A 21,807-nucleotide genomic window follows, 5' to 3' on the forward strand; every position below is an offset into this window, starting at 1 on the left:
CCTACAGGGTCTCGTTCAGGGACGCATCAGGAGACTGTCACTTGCATCATTCATTGAACTGCCTCCAACGCGAGGCTCCGACATGCAGCTGGTACGATGGTACAAGGGTGCATAGCCTCGATGGCGCATGATCTGTGAGGATCAAGACTCCAGGTTTCAAGCTCAAGTCCAGATGATAACTCGCGGGTATGTATCATTCAGGTGAATCAGATGACTCTGAGTCCCGCCCGCTACGGAGAAAATGCATAAGCAAAGTTCAATTGCGCGTTAGGTGAGTCGCCGAATATTTAATCGTTTTGATTCAATCAATACAATAAAGCACAGAGGTCCGGCCACTTGAGGTAGTTCAACATATGGCTAGAGAGAACACCTTCAAACAGATAGGTACCAAAACATCTTGTATAGGTACTCTATTAGATATAAAATACAGTCGGTTGTTGGTCGGTCGTCTACTTGTACATTGTCCGACGTAGTACATTCAACTAGTCAAAGCAATTGAAGCGACTAACGATAGCTGCGGGAGCAGCTACCAGCGCGATGTAATTTCGAATTCATGCCGACCATGGGTATGTCGGGGGAAGGGTATGTCGGACGGGCTATTAGTCGAGTAACTGAGCCTTGAGGAGAGTGAGTTCTGAAGTAAGGCATTGTACTTTGAGCGATAAACTAGGGTATCACGATGTCAGTTCAGTCAATAAACTCGAAGCGGGGAAATCAAGAACTCACCGTTCATTCTCCTGCTCTAATTCCGCAATCTGTTGATCCTTCGCAGCACTAATTCCCCGTACTAGGGCGACCTCACGTTTGAGTTTGCCCGTCAGTGAGGAGAGTTGTACGGTGAGGGCTTGTGATGCGGCGGAGATCTCGGTGGATTTCTCGTCTAGGAATCCGAACTGCTCTTGGGGCAATAAGGAGGCGGCCCTAGTCGGAGGGACGAAAAATGGATTGTCCTAGTGATAATCACGGTGGCATAAGTAACTCATACGAGTGATGTCAAGTGACTTGGTGGACGAACCTCAGGATCAGCAATGGGAACGCCTGTATTTGTATTGTTACTTCCGGCACCCTCTTGAGTTCCCATGCGATGGTCTTCTGGTGCAGACGGTCGCATCCTGACGTCCCCGCCTTCTCGTGGAGTTGGAGGAACATTCAGAGCCAAGGGACTAAGAGCACTTTCAGCTTGTTCCAATTCATTGTCGTGATCGCCCCGAGTTCTTTTGGCCGGAGTCGGACTACCTTCACCTGGCGCATCTTCAGATTCATCGAACTTGCGTTTCCCCTTCCCCTTGCCTTTCAGGTTGCTTGGAGGGGGCGTAAGGAGGAGGTCGATGATAGTTGGTTTCGCTTTCGAGGTGGACCCCTCGGCGACTTGAGTATCGCGTTGGACCTCCGTGGTCCGGGGCAGCCTGTTGGGGGTTGAGGGTTGAGAGGCCAAAGTCACAGTGGATCCTGGTGATGTGCTATCGTCTGGAGAATGCGCGCCGGTAGATGAATCCCCAGTCCATAATTGTAAGAACTGCACATCGTCCTCCCAAACTATCCGGAGCGATCGTCTCATGTAAGTCTACCACAATCAGGAATCTACAACGCACCGAATCCACCACAATTCCTGACATCGCCCCGCGGTTTACTGCACTTGTAGAAGACCCTATATTAGATCGTTGAGTTGAGACCAAAATTGGTCTCCGATCGTTGGTATTCGCCACAACGCTTACCTTCCCATACTGGCCTCCGTTTTGGAAAAAAGCCTGACGGCGGGCTGGTGGTGGAGGCAGTGGACTGAGCCGTCAGGTAGTCTCCACATATCCTTGAACGCCATTCAATAGGTCTGATTTCGGTAACGATGAAGGCACTGACAAGTTCGGGATGCCCGAATTCCACGGTTATAATGAGGCTTGGGTGTGAAAACGTGAACGGTTCACTAGCACTAGATAAGCTTTCAGGCCTCGGGGCTTGCGCTTACGCCTGCCGAGCAGAGATTCAGTACCAAAGGGACCTTCCAGTGGGCTCCATGTCGAGTATGGGGTTTATGTACCTCCTCTGCATCCAGGGGCTCCCAGAGGGGAGAACGTCCTTAGGAATTGCACGGCTCGGTGACATGTATGGCAGTGGGTAACCAACCATCTCAAGTGACGTTGCTGAGAACGATTGAAGGCCATCAACACTCCATCAACTGATTCGACGTTTGTTGAAAATCGTTTCAAGATGTTACGAGATATTCATGAAATGAATTGGTATATACCTACTTCAGGAATTCAAGCTGTCGAATGAACTGCACTAAATGGTATGGAGAGATAAACTGACAGCCAGGGGTTCGATATTTGGTGGGTAAATGTGCGGTGTTGTTACGCAGATTCAAAAGAACAAGGTTTCGTTCACACTCGGGATTCAGCCCAACCCTGCCCGTCTTGCTAATCAATTGGGCTGCTTTGGATATCCAGAATTGCAAGTTTGTTTGTCTATCGCGCCTGTTTGGTTTGACAGAGTTTTTCGGCGGACAAAGGGCTACCAAAGGTTCATGTACCTCAGAGGATACGTTACGTCTATTGTCCAAAGAGTTATGGACGCAGGTACGGTGAGATAACGTTATCCAGCTGGTCTCCATCGTCCCACTTACGAGAAGAAAAGTCTATGCCGGAGGGATGAGCTACTGCTTGGATACGATCGAATTGTTTCAATGATATTCGTCTGACACAACACTGGGTATAGAAATATAGTACGAAGTTTTAAGGCTTTCAAAGTACGTTGAAGAGGGGTGTACATACTGAGGGTGGCATGGCATTAGGACGTCAAGAATCGAGGGGAACAAAAGTGAAAAGAGTTCGTGAGGCGTTTCACGCCAACTGCTCCATTGTCGACAATTCACTGACATCCGATCATTTCGGAATTGACGGTGTGAATTAGACTTGTGGTGATTGGGGGGTGGGGGAGGGGACAAATGCAGGTTGCTGCTGTGGTTGTTGGTAGCCAGCGGGAGGGTATTGTCCTTGGATGGGTTGTTGTTGCATTTGGGGTTGGACCGGCTGCGGCTGGTACACGGTGGGGGGAGCGGCTTTCTGTACTGCGGGAGCCAAGAAATCGGCCTCGCTAACGGATTTGAACCACACCGAATTTCCCCTCGTAGCAGCAATGATCGAGAACACCAAAAGCGTGCCTCCATAACCGAAGACTGCAAATCACAGAAATAATTAGGCGATCCGCATGGGGAACACTTAATTATGGAGCACGCACTGATCAACCAGTTGAGCCATGAAAAGGCGACGGTGGCGGCAAATTCACCGCAGACCGTTCCACGGGTGTTGGAGCATCCCGGGGAGAATCTGAAGGCGTTTTCTTCGGAGACAAGTGCGCCGGTTGTTAACCAGAAGATCCAGAGGAAGCCTAAGTTTATCCGTCAGCTAATAGGTCGATGGATGAAACCAGGGTGAGGGCTTACCCATGACACTGAGTTCTGTGACGATCCACGAGGCAATCGCGCCTTTGCGAAGACGGTCGACGATTAAGCTGGAGGTAGTCCCAAGGGTGTTGGTTGCAACATTGCAAAGTATGTGCTGAGCACTTACAGCGTGCCCAAACCAGCCCAGGTCAGGATGACCGTCGCGATGCCCATGGCCGCGAACGTGAAGTAGAAAGGAATGAACGAGTTCGTCGTCAAGTTGGTTATGTGCGCGCATAACCCCAGCACGATGATAGAGAACACAATAACCACGCCTGCCAAGGAGATTTCGTGTATGAGTACTGGGGGGATGAAAAATACAAAAAGGGCCCACCGAAGCTGACCAGGCGGACAAGCGGTAGTACGTTCGACATGGCTGTTGGTGCGGGAGAAGGACGATATGGGTCAAATTTTCGGCGTTGTTCATTTTATGGTGAACACCCTGACGCTGATGAGCAGATTAGGCGCGCAGGGCCAAGAGGTGATTCAGATGCCATGTAGGGTCCTGACCTGGATCAGATCAATGCGGTGCTGCAACAAAAGGATTAATTCGGAGCACTCAAGGCAACAGCCATGGAGATGACTGTGGTACGACGGTAGGTGCATGGCAACATCTGGTCCTCTCGTGCTTGGGCGACTCTGCTTAAATCCCTAATATCATTGATGAAGTAACGTTATTCATGTCCTGAAGGAAGAAAAGATGTTCTTATCAATACAATGGATGCAAGGTCCGGAATGGTCGACGGAAACAGGACGGAATTCGAACTAAGCAACGTCCCGTAACACCGCCTCGACAGATCCCCGCTTGCATGAGGTACGCCCGCACGACTCGAACACGAATGTTACGATATCTGATCGTCTTGCGGGCATATTGAAGATATATTTATAAATCAACCAGGCACACTGTCCAGGACCGTGACTTCCCATTCATCTTGTCCGCCTTTGCGACGCATCGCCTGTCAGCAAGGACGATAACATATGCCCTTTCCATGTAGCACCGAGGAGGGCGTCTCTCGTGTCCTGTAGCTTGTTTGACGTGCGAGAAGCACTTCGGGGAGGGGCCCGAGGCGAGTAATGCCACGAGGGCGCGAACCTGTTCCTTCGAGTCTGTGGGCTCGCGGCGCTTACGGATGTGAAAGTAGTGGCAGGGGATGCGAATAAGGCCATCCCGGAGTAGGGACTGGACATCGCTGATTCGTGACTTGAACTTTTCGTTGAGTCGGTAGATTCGCCATGAACGTGATGGATGTGGACCGCGTCGTCAGTTGAAATGGCGCGTGGTTCGTAGAGGTCAGTAGACTGCGACTGCGACTGCAGAGTGGATGCCATAGATAGATTTGTACTGCTGGTATTATGCGGGGACAAGAGAAACGGGTCCTCTTGGACTCGGACACTTGGCCTGACGACATCCACCTTCTCTTCGGGGATGCTTGCATCAATACGCACTTCAATGCCTCTGGCTGGTCGATAGTTGCGAACATAGCTACTGCCTCGTCGGCGCCGTAGGCGTCTGTAAAGGAAATATACGGCAACGGCGAAACAGACGACGCTGAATAGAACTGCAAACACCACCACAAGAGTGTTTTTCGAAGAAGTCGATCTAGAAATAGTCAGGACCTGGATATTCGCGAAGGGAACGAAGCAACTTACTGGGCAGTTTCAACGAAAGGAGGACCCTTCATAGGGTCCTTCGTGGCCGAGGGTGCAGCGAGTGTAGAGGGAATTTGGGAGGTGTGAGTTGCGCTAGTTATGGTGCCAGCAGTGTCGCTTGCCGTTCTAGTGGAGGAACTCAAAATACGAGCGAGAGGCTTTGCAGTAGACAATTGGGTGCTGGAATTTCAAGAGAATGTACCTAGGTTACTTTATGAAAAGGGTCGAGGGATCGATGACTTTACCTGCTCGATGGCGACATTTCCTCCGTGTTGGGCATACTAGGTGGTCCCTTGTCCCCTTGAAAGGCCGACGCAATGGACGGCCCCGGAGGTGCAGGTGCAGCTGCGTCGCCTACGGCATGAGGACTAGAACCACCTGAGATAGTTGGGGACAGTGAAGAGGTTGCTTCTGGTCTCTCAGGGTTACTTGATGATACGAATAAAGAGGTTTTGGTGAAGCTGGCGATGTCTGTCGAAGATGAATGAAATCGGACGGAAGAGACTGGCACAGTTTCGCTGGTGAAAGAAGATGGCGGGAGCTGGGTCGTAGGCTCCTCTATGGAATGGGAACTGAGGCGTAAACTGGCCGACAGTTGGGCAACGTTGCTCGATTCCGTTGGCCTGGTTGACTGCGGAATAGCTGGGAGCGTCAAGGTGACAAAGGCGCTCGCTGTGCGACTGGACGATTCGCCCCCTTGCTGACGGTGCAAGATGGGCATAATATGGTGAATGGCCTCCGGGGCGCTGCTCTAGGAGACAATGGCTGGTTCATCGGTCGACTAGAAGAGGCTTCAAGGCATCAGGCGATGGAAGATATCAGAGGACAACGATCATCACTTACCAGCAGCTTCCACCCAATATTAAGCATCATGTCAGCCCCTTTGATATCTCAACGGTTGAAGGGTGATTTTGTGATATATCAGCGTCGGCAAGACCAGCGCCTCCAAGGTTTTGGTTTGATGCTGCAAACGACGAAGTCCGAATCTGTGATAGGGGTCACAGGGGATCATTCCGGCTGATCCCGGAGGCCGTTCGCGCTACTGCTACTTCCAACAATCATCGTATGGCTGGCTAGTCCTGACCTTCAGGCGTACGCGTACATGATAAGGGAGAAACTAAGCGATAAGGTTCCCGCCATTGCACCCTGGACGGAAAAACTTCAAAATCGGACGGCTATTTATTCTCGTTCTGCCATGGCGTGGTCGGCTCTAGCTAATTCTACTATTTGCATCCGAGTGTCACTACTCACCTGTGGGTTAACTTCAGAGAGGTAAATAAATCTCTCTACCCACACCCAGGGAGCGCGTGACCGCGACGCGACGCGTCCACCGATCGTCTATTGGACTCTGGACGGCGAACCCCGACCCGATCAAGCGGGTATAAAATCCTTCAACCCCACCAAGGCTCTCTCTCTTCATAACGTTCACCATCTACACCGAATACCAGCTGAACACAACCCGCCCACCGCTTATTATTATGATATCTGCAACCTCTTTCCGCTGGTACTTTGTCTCTCTGTTCATCCTCTGTCTACGCCTCGCCCTCCCCGCCTTCTTCCTGGTCAACGGAGCATTCGCCTTTATGTCTAAGTCAACGTGCTACGTCGTTTATATCCTGGTCTGGGTCTTCGGTCTTCTCATCAACGCCTTCGGCACTGTCAACGCCGTGCTCGCTCTGGCGGTATCCATCTGGCCTTTCTGGTTCTATCTGAATACCGCGACTTCTGGCGATTCGAAGGCTCATCAGGGACATCAGCAACAGCACCCCGAGACTCTAGAGGACGACTTTGAGGAAAGTCCTGGCACCCCCATCCCCGACTTGGAAGAAGACCTTGATTACGACCCACTTCCCGAGCCCATCCCCACCCATCGCCGTAGACACAGAAAGTCCAAACGGCATGACTCTTCGAAAGGCGGGAGGTCAACCACTGCCCCGCCTACAACTGGAGCCGGTACTTCTTCGGCGAGGAGCTCTAATGGGACCTTCAAAAGTAACGGCGACTCTCCGGGATATGGACACGGATATGGACAACCGCTAGTCCCCCCCATCACCTCGGACAACTCCTTCTACTATGGTAAACGTTGGTTTCACAGCTGCAAGGCTGCCTCGTCTACCTTCAGGACCCGTTCTGCGATGAGCGGCTATGTTCAAGTTCGTCGACAATCCTCGAAGGATTCTTCCTTACCTATCAGCAGTTCGCCTGTGCTGGAACGCCTGGAACTGGTCCCTGTACCGGCTGCTCCCAAGGACACTCCTCCTCACCTACCGCCTCCCCCTCCCACACTAGCTGGTCCGCGAGTCCCGGAGTATAGCATCCCACTCTTCGCGCCGCTTGATAAACCACGACGGACCTCGCAAGAGGGACAATCATCTACTCCTCATCAACGACCTTCAAATCGTCTAGCCCGCTGGTCGAATAAGACATCCCGCCCACTGGCCCTCTCTACCTCTGGTCTACCGGAAGCTCTTCCTTCGCCATTTCACTCTACCCAACATGCTTATTCTCCAATGATTGTAAGCTATCTTACCCTATGCATACTTCTTCCTTTCTAATGCGTTCGATTCATAGGTCGAAGTTGAACATGACGAATCGCTGGTAATCACCCATCGTCTTGAGCTCTTGTCCATCAACTCTCTGCCACCTTCGCCTCGCCTTGTTAAAATGGCGTCGCCCATCATCGATCATAACACGCGCGACGCAGGACTAGCCGTTGCCTTCAGCGAACTGGCAGCGGAATGTGACGAATACTCTGACTCCAGCGACGACTCTATGGATATCGATGACTCCGACTTCAGCGACTCTGACTCTATGGATAGCTACTCCCCCATGGACGTGGACCCTGTGCTGAGGGAGGTTGACGTTGATATGGATGCATGGCACCACCCCCCTGTGGAGAGCCCCTTCCTAGGCAACAGCTACGCTCCGTCGCTTCGGTATCGGTTCACTGGACTCAGCCTTGCGCCCTCCTGGGAGGACCCATATCACGACCACAACATGCTCGTGGACACTTGTTGAAATCAATGATCGACACCAACTTGCGCTTATCGAATATTACTTCATCTCAAACTATTTCCCCATCATCTTCCCGTAATTACGCCCATATCTCCCAGAACATCTCCAGACATGATCTCCTCAGCATCTCCCCATAATTTCACACATCTCTCCCTCGCCATCTCACTATCTCTTCCCGTCTCTTCTTCATCTCCGTTCGTCTTTCCGTCCAAAGACGACATTTCTTCTACCCCCAGAATCCGTCTTGCTGCATAAAGGGAGAGGTGCGGTCTCGCAGAGCAGCCTTGGGAGTACTGGCCATACTCCCATGGCTTCGAAGCGTTGCCGTACTTCCTCCAGGCCCGATTACCTGGTGCATACGTGAGTGTATTCACAAACCTTCGGAATCATATCCTTATCCTTCCTTTACAGTGCATCTTCTATTCTCGGTCGAACACATACTATTCGTTATCCCAAGGGTCCGACACCCTCCCAGCCCCGATTCCCGACGCCGCGAGCACTCAAGCACCGCATATGCTAAGCAACGTAGAGCTCGACGGTCTTTGTGAATTGGATAAGTGACTGGCCATCACTTCTCCGAAACATGAAGGTCGTCGGCACTGCTGAGCGATGCCCCCACATTTCATTCGCGCGTCAACACCACACACTATTCGAGCCGACTACCTCTCCCTACGGATACTAATCGCCCTCGAGCCATACTAAGCATATTATTTCGACGCCACGGCCCCCTACTCCACATCTTGTATCGAGCGACTTGGAGTCTAACGGTCCCTTGTGTCGAGGCGGTGATTGGCCACCACTTCCCCGATGCACTGGGCCTGTTAGCTTCACCACGCAATCAGCACACATACCACGGGCCGCGCGTCGCACTATGCACGGTCAACTTCGACTTCGCCACTCGGTCTTATCACTAAACACTCAATATACCCGATTACCGACGCGACGCGAACTATGATCGTACATTACTATTGGTACTATCCCATCACTATCCCATCAGCCTACCCTCACTTGAGTCTCGACCGGCTCTCATACCTCCCATACCACACAACGATGTCTCCCTTGCGAGCCTTTTATCATATCATTATTGTCCGCAGGCGGACTTCATTCTCGGATCGGTTCTTTGCCCTTGCCTCTCTGCCGCTGCCTCTGTCTCTGCCTCTGGATTTGGCTTTGGATTTGTAACGACCTCGCATTAGATTTGTATCTTCTGGGAATACCCGTATGCCCTGATGTTGGGTGGATGAATATATTTGCTTGTTCCGGCTTCTCTTCAACTGCGACTACCTTGTAAGGGTTTTATTCAAGTATGTTCTTTAGTGCGGGGAGTTCTAGGACTCCGGTACAGCTGAAGTCGATCACACTGACTGGACCGCAGCTCCTGCCCGCCTGATGGAATTGTTCTACTTTCCCATCGTCCTTATTATGCCCTGGGGCTGAGACGAGGGCATAACAGTCCTTTGGTGTCGCCATCGGAGAAAATGACTGATTCTCGTCATTAATGTTACGGAAGCGACAGCAGTCATCACTTCTACGTAGAATCTAGCTTCGATATCAGCACCTGGAATATGTCGACGTTCAACAAGTGGTTCTGTGATTCTGTGATAAATATCAGCGTCGAAGCACCTACAAGATTGCAAACGAACAAGTCCAAATCTGGTATAGGGGACACAGGGGAATAATTAATGCATAAGACTACATACTGCTAAATAGATAAAGTACAACACATGCAGAGGTCCATGGCTTAGATACGCGATGCAGATAAGTAAACAATGAGTGACATGAGCTAAAGATGGTGGTAATAATTAATGTCTATTCAGGTTGTGGCATGGGCCTGGCGCGGAGGAGGGCTACTATTCAGCAACGCCGTCAATAGAGGACTCCCCCAGCGGGCATTGAGAAGATCATTTCTTGCGACATCGTCGTCTTTCTGGTCCTCAGACTTTTCTTGCAGCGGAGGCAGGTCTGGCTTCACATGGCTGCGCCGCGACATCTTCGACTGTCTCTTGGGATCATAGTGCCCCGAAGCACCGAAGATACCGAAAAGAGCAGCGATCCAAGGACCGGGACCAATCGATTCCTTCTTGTTGTTGTCCCTGGGAGTGGCGAATGCAATGGAACTCGTCGAGGTGGATGTGCTTCGTTCTGATATGAATGAAGGGATTCGGGTAACCATCCTGTCGCTCCTAGTCTGCACTGAATTGGAATCAGAATCAGAGGGTGATGATCTGCGAGACGATGATTCGGACGGATCCCAGAACGGATTCTCAGAGTGAGAGGTTGTGCTGTTACTCCTTGATAGACCATCATATGCCATAGGTTCGACAACCGATGGTCGAGACGGTGCAGTATACCAACTCTCGCGCATGCTGGCGTCATCTTCTGCGACGGTCTGCGGCGATGCGGAACGAACTGACTCTTCATCGTTGATGAGGTGCTGCAGACTTGATCGATGCCGTCTCCTTGCTGCCTCCCTGCGTCTTCTGCACAAGACGATCATGAAGACAACGAAGATAAGGATAACAATGCTAGATCCCGCTACTGCGCCAAGTATTGGAGGGAGGTGGGGGTTGGGGTTGCTGATGGTAGTGTGCCATGAGATTAACGTGACTGAAGCAACATGTGTAGTCAGACCTTGGTTTATCACCGCCGTTTCCCCTAGGCCCACCCGAGACTCCGGGATAGCTCGCTGAATCTGTACTTGTGACGGTACCACTGAAGCCCAGACCGTTTTCAGACCCGTCGTCGCCGTTACTTTGGGCTTTAACGAAGTTGTTGCCTCCACGGGAGCTGAAAACTGGCGTCAGAATTACGTCCTATGGGTAAAGGTATGCTACGTACATTGGAAAAACTGGTGTAGAGGTCGCACTGCTTGGAGTCGCAAGGATGGAAGAAGGTGATTGGATATCTATTGAAGATGCTGAAGTCGAACTGGAGACCTGGGAAATGGGCTGATCACTCGACGCTGGAGCTGGCGGCGTATCTGTAAAGGCAGGAGGCAGAGGTGGCGAGAGAGTCGTCGAAAGAGGTAGAGACGGAGAGGAAGTTAATGGAGGAGATTGAGGGGGATCGTTGGATGGGGTGCTATTCGGCTCATTAGTTTCTATTGCAAACGTGGTTGTCGAAGAAAGAGTGTTCCCCGGCAGTATGATCGTCGGGGACGGTAAAGGCACATCGCGAGTGATGTCACCAAGGACGGTCGACGCAATGCTCGTCAAGACTGGAGGCTGGGCACCAATGATGCGAGTGACTGGAGGGAATACGTCTCCAGCGACGGATGTCAGAATGGGAACGACTTCCGAGGTGATCGCGCCGATGATTGAGGTCCCATCGTGAACGACATCGCCAACAATGGATGTTGCATCGGATACGACCCCAGCCACATCGCTAACAACATGATGGACAAGAGAGGTAGCGACGCTCTCAACATCACCAACCAGGGAGAGCGCAGCGCCTCCAGCATCTCCGACGATAGAAACGGCGTCGCCTGCGATGGTCTTCACGACACCGATGGGATCACGAAGGAGAGATGGGGCGGAAGTGATGACGGCGCCTGCGAGTGAGGTTGCATCGCCGACGAGGGAAGTACCAACAGCTACGACGTTGTTGGCTATGGAAGCAGCAGCCCCTACAACGTCGCCCGCCAATGTAACGGCCTCCCCAACCTCATGTCCGACCAACGATGTTGCGACGCCGGCCAAGGAAGTGACATCGCCTACAGCGTCGCCAGCCAGAGAAGTAGCAAAGCTGGCGGCGCCACCAACAACAGCAGTTGCAGCAGCAATCGCATCGCCTGCGACCGAGGTGAGATCGTCGACAGCGTGAACAGCTCCTGATGCAACGCCCTCTAGAACTTTACCACCAGAAGACGCAACCTCACCAACAACCTCTCCTACTATATTCCCTAAACCAAGCCCATGTCCATTTCCGTCACGAGATGTAGAAGCTGAAGCAGTAGTCGCAGTGGCGCTTTTTGTGGGGATGGGGTCGCTTTGTGCTTCGGATGCCTGGGTGTGAATGCCGCTGCCCTTCGAGTCTGCCTTGCCTGAAGCACCTCCGCTGCTGTTAGCCTGCCCAGAGGCGCTCCCGACGCCGTCAGCTAGCTGGCCGCCGACATCCCCCACTGTACCTGCGACGCCGCCAACGAGGGACCCCAGGCCCCTTGTAACATGGTCTAAACGAAAGTGACTTCCATAAACCCCGGGCATTCCGCGTCCCAAAGGGGGCTTGAGGTAAGCCTAAGAAAAGGGTATCGAACTGCGTATCAGAGGGAAACACCCCACACTGCCAGGCATTGGTATTATATGCGTTCAGATTAAGAAGAGATCGCGTGTGGATGATGTGCCACACAAAGTGCGCAACCGGGATGGTTCCTTCATCATTAACGCCCTGTCAGACGTCGCCCCAATGCAGGGCAGATTACTGTTTCGTCGTCGCTGAGGTGCGACCGTGATTGGTTGGTAGCGTCTGGATAATCAGCATCAACTATCTGTCCCGAGGTACTTTCCCTAGGAAGCCGTCCAGAGTGAGCCTCAAGCACCGCATAAGGGGCGAGGTACGCTGGATAATCTTTGTTGATTTGATGGGGAGATGGTGGTGGATGCAGAATGAGAAGACGCGAATCCAATTTTCGCCTATTCTGGAACCACGTGATAGGCATCATCCAATCAGGGTCCATCTAGGTTCGTTCGTCTCCACGATGCACTGCAACCTCGTGCAGTGGCGTCCGACTTGGGGTGATGGCCTCCAGCTCCTGCACTGACTCGCGGGTGGCGGTAAAGTTTTGACTGCGCTGCTCGGGTTAGCTGTATCACTAGCTTTAATTGTTGTAGTTCAAGGCAGGCAAGCTAGTTGAACCCACAGATCTGTTAGTATGATGCCGCCGATGTTGGCTTACCGAGATAACAATCACTCAATATCAAGTCTAGAGCATTACCAAAACACCTGATGCAGACTGTTGAACTGCCCGAGGGTGATGATCAAGTAAGATGAGACGGCTCAGGCCCGCGAGGAACAGCCCATGGTCGTCGCGGTGATGCCACGGCCGTAATTTTGACCGGGGTCTTGAGTAAACTTTGTACGACAGTCTTCTGGAAGTTAAGTGCGAAGTATATTCTAGACGGCACGTTTACAGACAGTGTAACTAATACAGAGTGCGGTGTGAAAGAAGGAGAGAATTTCGAGAACGTACTATGGTTGTAATTTGTTAAAGTGGTATATACTGATAATGATATGATTGAATGGCCAAACTGTTCACCAACGCGGGCGCTGATGCAGATGCGAGAAACCGCGGGTCCGTGTCAAAATGTATTGCGTATTTGACCGGGGGAGCGTGATCCTGTTCGGCTTTGTACAGGATCGTACGTTCTGAGCAATTGCAGTATCTTTGAAGATGGGGAGGAGCCCTGTGTTTCCTTGGGATGTGACTCCGGGGGAAGGGCAATAACGAGTGCCGACTTTGATGTAGTACCGGTGGTGTGGGTTAGCGCACCCATGGAGAAGACACGCTTCAGATCGCGTCTTTTCGACGACGTGGGCAGCGTGTGCTGCGAATTCGAGGATTGGCCACTGCCAACCATGTTGTGGGACTTTACAGACGAAGTTCGCGAGGAGTGTCTTTCCAGGATCTCCAAATTGTCCTGCGTGAGCCTTCGATTTGATTCCCCCCACATCTCCGGAGACCGACGATGTTCTCCTGACTCGACTCGACCGTAGTCAGGTAGATCACTGCCTTTCACAGAAGGACTGTATACGTCCTTCCACTTATCGTAGCCCTGGAACCACTGCCAATTATTTGCAGAGTCACGACGCTGTCTTCTTCGGCTACGTTGTCTGAGGAAGAACCAAAAGGCAAGACAAAGCAGCAGGAAAGATAGGACTCCGCACACGACTCCTAATATTGTAGCGAGATGCTCGTTTGCCTTGACGGAGCTTGGCCTAGTTGAGTCAATATACAAAACTTGATAACATTTGCGAACAAACGCACGTCGCATTGGTGGATGCACTTGTCTGCGTACTTGGACTTTGTGTGACAGGGGCTGAGCCTGTTATGTTGGTGATTGGATGAGATTCGCTGCCCGTGGGGATTGGTGCCTTGGAGGTACCGAATACACCCTCAACCGGCGATGAACTTGGGGAGGAATGGGATGACGGTGAATTAGAAGATGCTACGTCGGATGGCTTTGGCACTGTGGTGAATGGTTGCGTCGGAGTAGATGGATCGCTTGGAGCAGGAGAGGTATTGTGAGGAAGGGGTTTATCCTGAGTAGGGGGATTGCCGGTGTTCTGAGGAGGGGGGTCCTTCGAGAGGTTTGGGGCCTTTTTCGCTGATGTTCCGTTCTGCGGTTTATGCTTACAAGATTGACAATCGTCGGTTTCTAGCTGAAAGAAGCACGCGAAGCAATGCCCGAATTTCTTGCTACGTTCGACCGAGCTCATGTTGGAATAGAGAGCTAGACCGTGTCCTACGGCATGTCGATGAGGGCGAACAGGAAAAGGGCATCAAGCCATCCACACAAGTTGTAAGGCGGATGTTGTACTTATAGTTGATTAATGCACCGTATTGCTACCATCACCATAGGCCAGGCAACATTGCGATCACCGCTGTTGCTTCCGCACCGACACGGAATGCATCAGTCGAGGTAACAAGCACGGCTAGAATTCTTACCTGAGCCCGCTGTTTGACCGTGGCTGTGTGTGGAGAGCGCAATGCGGCGTCATCATGATCAGTGTAACCAATGTTGTCGAGTCATCAGTTCACCACGGCTTGTCCATAACGTCGTAAAGTTGTGACATTTGATGCAACGATGCAAGTCGTCTTCTGATCTTTGAGTACGTAGTCTGGTTATTGAAAGGCATAACGTAACGTTTCCGTTTGCAACTGCCCATCTAGACATGATCGTAATGATATGATTGTCCGAGATGACATACTGTACAAATGATAGTCCTGCCACGTCTGTCCGATGCGAATCAAGGTGAGCTACTGTCGATCCTGATGTTTGGATACGGCCTGTATATTATGGGAGACGACTCCGCGCAAGATGTCATCAAAAGTATTAGGTGCAAAGAGCGGCGATGCGGGTTGATGCGAGTGATAGTATTGGGGCACAGATAGTTCCTGGGCTGATGGAATGTTCTGACTACCAAGTGGGTGGTACACTGGAAGCGGGGCTGATGGTGCGGTGACCGCAAAGTTGGTCTTTGTCGCGCTCGTGTCGTCATCGATACCCACGGCCGACACTGCGGATTTTCTCCTGGGGCTAGGTTCCCTACTAGAGCGTCTGGGTATTGAATGGCGCAGCGAAGAGAATCGTGCGGAGATAGGCCGGCCTTCCTGAGGCTCAGGCCAGCGCGGAGTCTTTCCCTCTTCCAATGTTTCTTCTTCCAGCTCCTCAACCTTGACGATGGACCCGCTCGAGTAGCGGCTCTTCCACTCGTAGAAGTGATCCCAATTCACTTGGAGTGATCTTCGCCTCTTTCGTCTTCTGCGCCTCGCATAGATCAACCAACCGAGCAAACAGACGACGAATAAGCCTAACGCTCCAGAGACAGAACCAAGAATAATGGGCAGTCGGTCGGATCTGGAACGATCAGGATGTAATCCGTGCGTTCGCGGGGAAATGTACTCACCTACGCCGCTGGGGTTCGACATTGTTTGTAGGAGTTAGTTTACTGGGTTCTGAACTTGTCATGCTCGATGTGTAGGGTATTCCGCTATCAGAAGTAATGATGACGGCCTGCGATTGGCTGCTTGTAATGATAGTGGTCTGCACGCTCAAAACGCTTGGTGAAGTGGTGCTACTCGATTGTTCGCCCGGAACAAACCCAGAGGACGGTGGAGTTGGCGTTATTGCCACCGTAGGAGTTGTCGGTGTCGTTAACGTTGCCGCCATGGGTGTTGGTAAGGGAGCAGGAGGTGGGGTAGGAGTCAATGTGGCGGGTGGCGTGGACGAGGGAGAGAGAGAGGGTGCAGTGGGAGCCGGAGCTACGGGCGGAGGGAGAGGACCGGCAGGGGGGGGAACAGGGGGAGGCTTCGACGTTTGGGAAGTAGTGGTCTTCGATTTGATCTTGGATTTACGTCCGTTGCCGCTGTCCTCGTCGCTGTCCTCGTCGCCACTGTCCTTGTCGCCACTGTCCTCGTCGTCACTGCTGTCCTCGTCGGACTTATCGCCGCCGCCAACACCGTGCCTGTCCCTCTTCCGAAATCGATTCGATAACTGGACACGACGTCTCCTCCGAAATGGCTCGATCGAAGTACCGCCGCTACATCGAGTAGCGGGATATGGGGCGCAGCCCATTTCGCTGTGATGAAGACTTGGGGAGGAACAGGGGGCGACCTGAGAAAGGTACTCGATCTACCCACTCCAGCATCCTAATAACATCGCGAGAACCCTCGTTCCTTCACATTGCTTCAATATAATTGGCTTGTTACTCGAGGGTTGTGGTGACAATGTGATCTAACAGAAAGCATCATTAGATCAATTATGAATTGCCTGTATCCATCGCAATTCAGATCCAGGCTCCATCCAGCAGCGAGGCCGTGGTAGCAACGCTCCGACATACGAGTTCAGCCGTTGCATGATGCATATCCAGTGGCGTGGAGTATTGGTACTCTGGCCTATGGGCTGACCTTCGCTCACAAGAATGAGCTAGTTGCAATCGCCATTGCCGCTGCAAGCGAGCATACGCATTCTGAACTCTGCGTTCCGGCGTCATGGCCGACAAGAGCACAAGTGATATTATATGAGGATAGAGAATGTCACAATAGTGGTCACCCAATGTCTGATGTGTTCAAATTGATGTCCTTTGCCAGCCTGTTGCATTATGAGGTATTCATGTGTCATTCAACAAACGAAGGCCGTTAAGACTCAAGACTCACAAGTGTCTGATCATCCGTACCCGCCCCCATCTCTCCATCTCCGAATATCGACTCTACAATAGGTGCACTATTACCCATTCCGATGTCCAAATAAAAGTTGAGCATTTTGGGCGGCGCCTTGATGCAAAATGTTGTCGGCGGTATGCATGGGGGGCGGTGTAGGCCGCAGGGGATTATAGAACTGGTGGGAAGATAGTTGTTCCGCTGACGGATTGCTCTGACTACCGGGATGCAGTGTCGGTGGTGCAGCAATCACAAAGACGGTATTCGAAGTCGTGCCAGTGCTATGGGTGACCCCGCCCATCGAAACAATGCGATCTTTCTTGGTCTTGGTCTGCGTGCTAGAACTCTTTGATTTGGATCGAATGAGCGACAGATGGCGCTGAGAGGGAGACCAGCTTCCCCGAAACCCACCCAAGCGACTGAACTGCTCATCCTCGGATATCTTTTCTTTACATGCTTCGAGGTCCTGAGAGGATTGGCTAGAGGAGCTATGAGATTCGACTTTTTGGTTTCTCCTTCTACGTTTAGCGTAGAAGAACCAAATCACTAAGCAGATGGCCAACAAGCCTAACACTCCAGTAATGGTGCCGAGAACAATCGGTAGTCGACTAGGTCTGAAGAGAAAAAGAATCAACATTCACGTTGGAGGAGTCAGAACGCAACAAACTCACTGAGGTTGCAGTGCTCGGTCAGTACTCGTAGCAGTTGACGCCGGACCAATGGGGGAAGTAGAGAGGGTAGTAATAGCCGAGCCCTGCGATGTGCTCGACGCGGAGGGCGAGGTATCAGTTAGAGAAGTTAAGCTAGCTACTGCATTGTCAGGGCTGGGTGAAAGGGCGGTGGCCGTTATCGGCAGGGTAGTCGCTAGTACGGTTGACGATGTTGAAGTTGTTTGCGCAGGTGGCAGGGAGGGAGACCCCGGCGGAGATTGCGTACCGGAAGGTGCAACGGGAAGGACGGGGGGAAGTGCAGTGGTGACGATGGGTTGAGCGATGTCGGTAGAAGGGGCAGGGGCGATGGTCAGAGGGGCAGGGGCGATGGTAAGAAGGGGAGGGGGAGGCACTGGCTGCATTTGAGGTGGCTGGCTCCCGCTGACACTGTCCTTCCCGCTGACATTGTTGTTCCCACTACCCTTATTATCCCCGCCCTTATTATCCCCACCCTCCCTGTCGTCGTCATCTTCATCTTCATCTTCATCTCCATCATCGTCGTCGTCGTCGTCGTCGTCGTCGTCGTCGACCCCACGATGGCTCTCGCGCTGCTTGCGACGAAAGTCTCTGGGACTGAAACTCCGTCGAGATAACGAACCCGACGTGGTCGCAGGGTCAGTATATCGGATAGTATAGTATGGAAACTCTTGGGCGCAGCCCATTTCAGCGCAAGTGAGGAGTCGGACTTCGAGCTCCAAGACTAGACGGGGGTGACGAAAGAAGGATCTCAACTTTCCAATCCCAGGTTGTTAATAACATAACAGGCTGCATCACTTGAGGCTATCACCATAGTACAATGGACTTGTCGGGTTGCAATGTGAACTAACGGAAGACACGATTAGATCAATCATTCACATATCATGCATCATGGCCTGTACCTTTGCACATTCTGATCTAGACGACAACCACACATCGGTGGGAAGAGCTGGTAGTGACCCTCCAAAATGATGATGCGTCGAGTGGCGTCAAAGTGTTGATATCCTCTACCTTAAAACCTGCAGTAATGAAGAATACAGCGCTAGGAATTCAAAGCGGGAGTCAGCGAGGCTTCAGTTCGACGAATACAGGCTGGACTAGAAGGAGGATAAGATGATTATCGTTGCGATGTGAACATGAAGAAGTCACGTGGAGTAGGCTATAGTTAGTCCTTCTCTGGTCGTTGTGTATGCCTAGTGCCGCCTAGTACTGCCTTCGTCGTACAGAGCAAGAAAATGCCATAGCTCGATTTCCATAATCACATCTACACGATGCTTTTCTGCTCAAGGTTCACCCTTTGCGAGCCTTTTTGCCCTGTTCTCACGACTTTCATGAGCCGTTTGAAGAATCAGCAGCCTCTAACCCACCTGCATCTCATCATCTATATCCATATCACCATCTTCTAGTTCTCTTTTCAACGATCGGCTCAACGATCGGCCCACGGCTGGTCTTGCGCTCGAGGTGGAGGGGATGCTTTCGTCTACATTCATGGAGCTGTCGCCAGCCATGGAAGGGGACGACCAAAGGTTAAGTCTACCGTCTTCACCGCCAGTAAGGAGGACATGGTTCTAGAAAATGCAGATCGACGGTCAAGGGTACAATTTCTTAGCGCTAAACGCTTACCTCCTCGTCATATAACAATGACCGGATAATTCCTTCATGTCCGTGGGTCCAAACCCGGTGTAAGGTCCACGGTGCGTCAGAATCAGAATGATCGGAGCACGATAACAACGCGACATCGCCTCTAGACGTACAATAAGCGAACATCTGCGGAAGGGTCGGTGAACGAACTCATTAGACCCCACGTATACCATGAGATTCGAATGGTCATTCCAAGGCTGTTTGTTGCTGAGACTGGTGATGAGATAGTCTGTAACCCAAGTCCGTTTCTGGGTATGAACCGAAGGGCCCCGTATGTCCAGATTTTGTAGTTGATCAAGCTATGCCAAAGGAGCATGAGAAGAATACACATATCAGCAAAGGGCGAAATCGACCTCTTGCGACCACACGCTGAATGTTTCCATGTCGCTAGAAGCCCATATTCTAGGAGAGTCTGGGTCGTATATCCAACCGGCTTGTGCGACACTGCATCCAAAATTGCCGACATGCAAAACGGATTCGTCTTCGTCATCTTCATGGGCGTTTGATATACTTATCAGGCCATCTGATGACGCTGAAAGCAGGAGATCTTGTGGTAGGGCAGTAACGGCCCCGTAAGGATTTTTCAAGAAGTGTACGGCGGTAATATCATCTGAGTGCACGTATGTGTGCTTTCGAAGCGGTACGTTGGGCTTCCGGACGTCCCTGTGTTAAATGGGGAAATGTATTCTTCAAAGTAGGTAATGCATCACGAACCAGTATAGAATGATAGCATCGTCCCCTTGCAAGTCCGTTCCAGCAGCAACCAATGTCCCATCCATCGAGACGTCGCAGCAAAGTAATGGTCTGTTACCTCCTTCGTACGTCGTCACTAGAAAGCGAAAAATACACGAGTGCCTTGCGATTAATTCGTCAATTTGTTTAGGGAACCGCCAGCATCCCATCGCGGTGTGAAGGTGACTGAATCCTACTTACTCTGCACGGAAGGGGCACCAGATCGCTGGTCCCATATACTCACCAGGCCGTCCTTCCCAGAAGATATAAGACAGGGCTGGTTCGATCCGACGAAGAGGTCGACGGTGGAAAGCGAGGTCACGGCGACTTCATGACCAGCGAGTGTCTGGATCCCTCGCAGAGACTCTTTATCGTAGATGTCGATTCGATTCGACGGCGCAGAGGCCGCGGCCGCGTACGATGAAGGCAAATTTGCTAAAGCAAGGACATAGGCCTCCGAAGAGAGCGACGTTGAGTTTATAGGATTCGTGATTTCGTCCAGATCAGCAGCTTCCAGCAATTGGGCAGCCATCTCCTCGAATAGCCACTGAGTGTTTGAGCTTTGATTTTGGACTTTAACTTTAGGGAATTGGATTTTCGATCAGGGGTATCACGAGACACTCAGGAGACTACTTTGAGCCCACAACCTTTGAGAAGCCACTCGATGGGGCGTTAGTGGCGGCGCAATCTCAGACATGTCTTGGGTCGCTCGGTAGAAATATGGTGAAATCAAGTCTCCAACAGGAGTCTGAAGGAATTGCTACCCATTATGTTACCATGCGACGCGTCTCTCTTGCAATGAGACGAGCATAAGCATTGTCAGTGGTGGCATACCATTGGACTCTACATATATCATAGTTGCAATATTAGTACTCCAGCGACTCTGATCGATCTAGTCATACTTGATTCCTCATATATTATAGTTCGTCGAACCGACTATACGGATCACCGAACCACTCCGCTGTCCTACCTTGCGATGCTTGTATTATCACGCACGACCCTGCGAATACAGAATCGCTGATGGGCATGCTCTCAACGAGCATTGCTTTGCGGTTCAGCGCATCGCCGCGAACGCGGAGGATTATCCGCGCTGAGAGGATAGAGTGGAGGATGCGCTGAGGCCTGTCTCCGCATGTGGCATTTAGTGTGGCGATCAGTATTAAGAGAGATAGAGCCTCACTCACAAGACGAGCATGGTGGCTATTGGTGACTAGATATCGTTATCGTTGCAACGTGCTGAGTTGTTTTCCAAGTATCAGAACGAGATAATGCGTACCTGTGTTTTTGAGATCATCACGGCGTTGACGGCCGATGAAACTGATTTTATGTCGGTGAGATCGACTTCTGGACGAAGATATGCGACGCACTGGCTAGAAGGGCATAATACATGACGCCTGGCATCAAAGGATACGTTAGATGAAGGCGCCGTGAAACAATGAGTTACTCGCCGTCTCGGTAGGCACCGCGTATGACCGAAGACGCTCGTAGGGTTTCTAATGGATTTGGTCAGAACTGATACCAAAGCACGCGAAGACGTAAACTGACGATCCAGTAGGACTCTTGTTACAGTCAATATTAGCATCACTACGTAACAACGAATATGAGTATGAGTAACCAGATAATCCCCGAGCGAGTGTGACTACTCACAAATCTCGAACACGGTGACTATGATGAAGATCACGCGTTCAGTATTGGACCCATCCAAGGGGCGGCATCCAAACTGGTTGAGTGTGTCAATAGCAGGAACTGTTCAGGTCCCACAATACGGG

The 21,807-nt window shown here is 51.5% G+C and overlaps 10 protein-coding genes across 10 annotated transcripts; 1 reads left to right on the forward strand and 9 right to left on the reverse strand.

Moving 5' to 3' along the window:
- Positions 1-599: 599 nt before the first annotated feature.
- PC9H_005475 (uncharacterized protein) lies at positions 600-1,819 on the reverse strand (the record flags this gene model as incomplete). Its single annotated transcript, XM_036775044.1, has 5 exons — positions 600-666; positions 727-950; positions 1,016-1,536; positions 1,593-1,648; positions 1,716-1,819. The coding sequence occupies 5 exons, from the start codon at positions 1,817-1,819 to the stop codon at positions 600-602; spliced, it is 972 nt and encodes a 323-aa protein (XP_036633546.1).
- Positions 1,820-2,900: 1,081 nt separating this feature from the next.
- On the reverse strand, positions 2,901-3,810 carry PC9H_005476 (uncharacterized protein; the record flags this gene model as incomplete). Its single annotated transcript, XM_036775045.1, has 5 exons — positions 2,901-3,169; positions 3,232-3,381; positions 3,437-3,504; positions 3,564-3,711; positions 3,771-3,810. 5 exons carry the CDS (start codon positions 3,808-3,810, stop codon positions 2,901-2,903), a joined length of 675 nt encoding a protein of 224 aa, XP_036633547.1.
- A 553-nt stretch (positions 3,811-4,363) lies between these two features.
- PC9H_005477 (uncharacterized protein) lies at positions 4,364-5,807 on the reverse strand (the record flags this gene model as incomplete). The annotated part of the gene is made up of 3 exons (XM_036775046.1): positions 4,364-5,036; positions 5,087-5,266; positions 5,332-5,807. The coding sequence occupies 3 exons, from the start codon at positions 5,805-5,807 to the stop codon at positions 4,364-4,366; spliced, it is 1,329 nt and encodes a 442-aa protein (XP_036633548.1).
- Positions 5,808-6,564: 757 nt separating this feature from the next.
- Positions 6,565-8,104, forward strand: PC9H_005478 (uncharacterized protein; the record flags this gene model as incomplete). The annotated part of the gene is made up of 2 exons (XM_036775047.1): positions 6,565-7,602; positions 7,658-8,104. The coding sequence occupies 2 exons, from the start codon at positions 6,565-6,567 to the stop codon at positions 8,102-8,104; spliced, it is 1,485 nt and encodes a 494-aa protein (XP_036633549.1).
- Positions 8,105-9,914: 1,810 nt separating this feature from the next.
- On the reverse strand, positions 9,915-12,776 carry PC9H_005479 (uncharacterized protein; the record flags this gene model as incomplete). The annotated part of the gene is made up of 4 exons (XM_036775048.1): positions 9,915-10,677; positions 10,733-10,888; positions 10,940-12,336; positions 12,522-12,776. 4 exons carry the CDS (start codon positions 12,774-12,776, stop codon positions 9,915-9,917), a joined length of 2,571 nt encoding a protein of 856 aa, XP_036633550.1.
- A 622-nt stretch (positions 12,777-13,398) lies between these two features.
- PC9H_005480 (uncharacterized protein) lies at positions 13,399-14,536 on the reverse strand (the record flags this gene model as incomplete). Its single annotated transcript, XM_036775049.1, has 2 exons — positions 13,399-14,035; positions 14,085-14,536. The coding sequence occupies 2 exons, from the start codon at positions 14,534-14,536 to the stop codon at positions 13,399-13,401; spliced, it is 1,089 nt and encodes a 362-aa protein (XP_036633551.1).
- A 541-nt stretch (positions 14,537-15,077) lies between these two features.
- PC9H_005481 (uncharacterized protein) lies at positions 15,078-16,395 on the reverse strand (the record flags this gene model as incomplete). The annotated part of the gene is made up of 2 exons (XM_036775050.1): positions 15,078-15,678; positions 15,728-16,395. 2 exons carry the CDS (start codon positions 16,393-16,395, stop codon positions 15,078-15,080), a joined length of 1,269 nt encoding a protein of 422 aa, XP_036633552.1.
- A 651-nt stretch (positions 16,396-17,046) lies between these two features.
- Positions 17,047-18,351, reverse strand: PC9H_005482 (uncharacterized protein; the record flags this gene model as incomplete). The annotated part of the gene is made up of 2 exons (XM_036775051.1): positions 17,047-17,593; positions 17,651-18,351. The coding sequence occupies 2 exons, from the start codon at positions 18,349-18,351 to the stop codon at positions 17,047-17,049; spliced, it is 1,248 nt and encodes a 415-aa protein (XP_036633553.1).
- A 604-nt stretch (positions 18,352-18,955) lies between these two features.
- On the reverse strand, positions 18,956-20,570 carry PC9H_005483 (uncharacterized protein; the record flags this gene model as incomplete). The annotated part of the gene is made up of 7 exons (XM_036775052.1): positions 18,956-18,979; positions 19,033-19,233; positions 19,289-19,409; positions 19,457-19,605; positions 19,660-19,969; positions 20,021-20,135; positions 20,240-20,570. The coding sequence occupies 7 exons, from the start codon at positions 20,568-20,570 to the stop codon at positions 18,956-18,958; spliced, it is 1,251 nt and encodes a 416-aa protein (XP_036633554.1).
- A 385-nt stretch (positions 20,571-20,955) lies between these two features.
- PC9H_005484 (uncharacterized protein) lies at positions 20,956-21,233 on the reverse strand (the record flags this gene model as incomplete). The annotated part of the gene is made up of 2 exons (XM_036775053.1): positions 20,956-21,160; positions 21,223-21,233. 2 exons carry the CDS (start codon positions 21,231-21,233, stop codon positions 20,956-20,958), a joined length of 216 nt encoding a protein of 71 aa, XP_036633555.1.
- Positions 21,234-21,807: the final 574 nt, after the last annotated feature.

The sequence above is a fragment of the Pleurotus ostreatus genome (genome assembly GCF_014466165.1).
Source record: "Pleurotus ostreatus strain PC9 chromosome Unknown scaffold_3, whole genome shotgun sequence".
Classification (NCBI taxonomy): Eukaryota; Fungi; Basidiomycota; class Agaricomycetes; order Agaricales; family Pleurotaceae; genus Pleurotus; species Pleurotus ostreatus.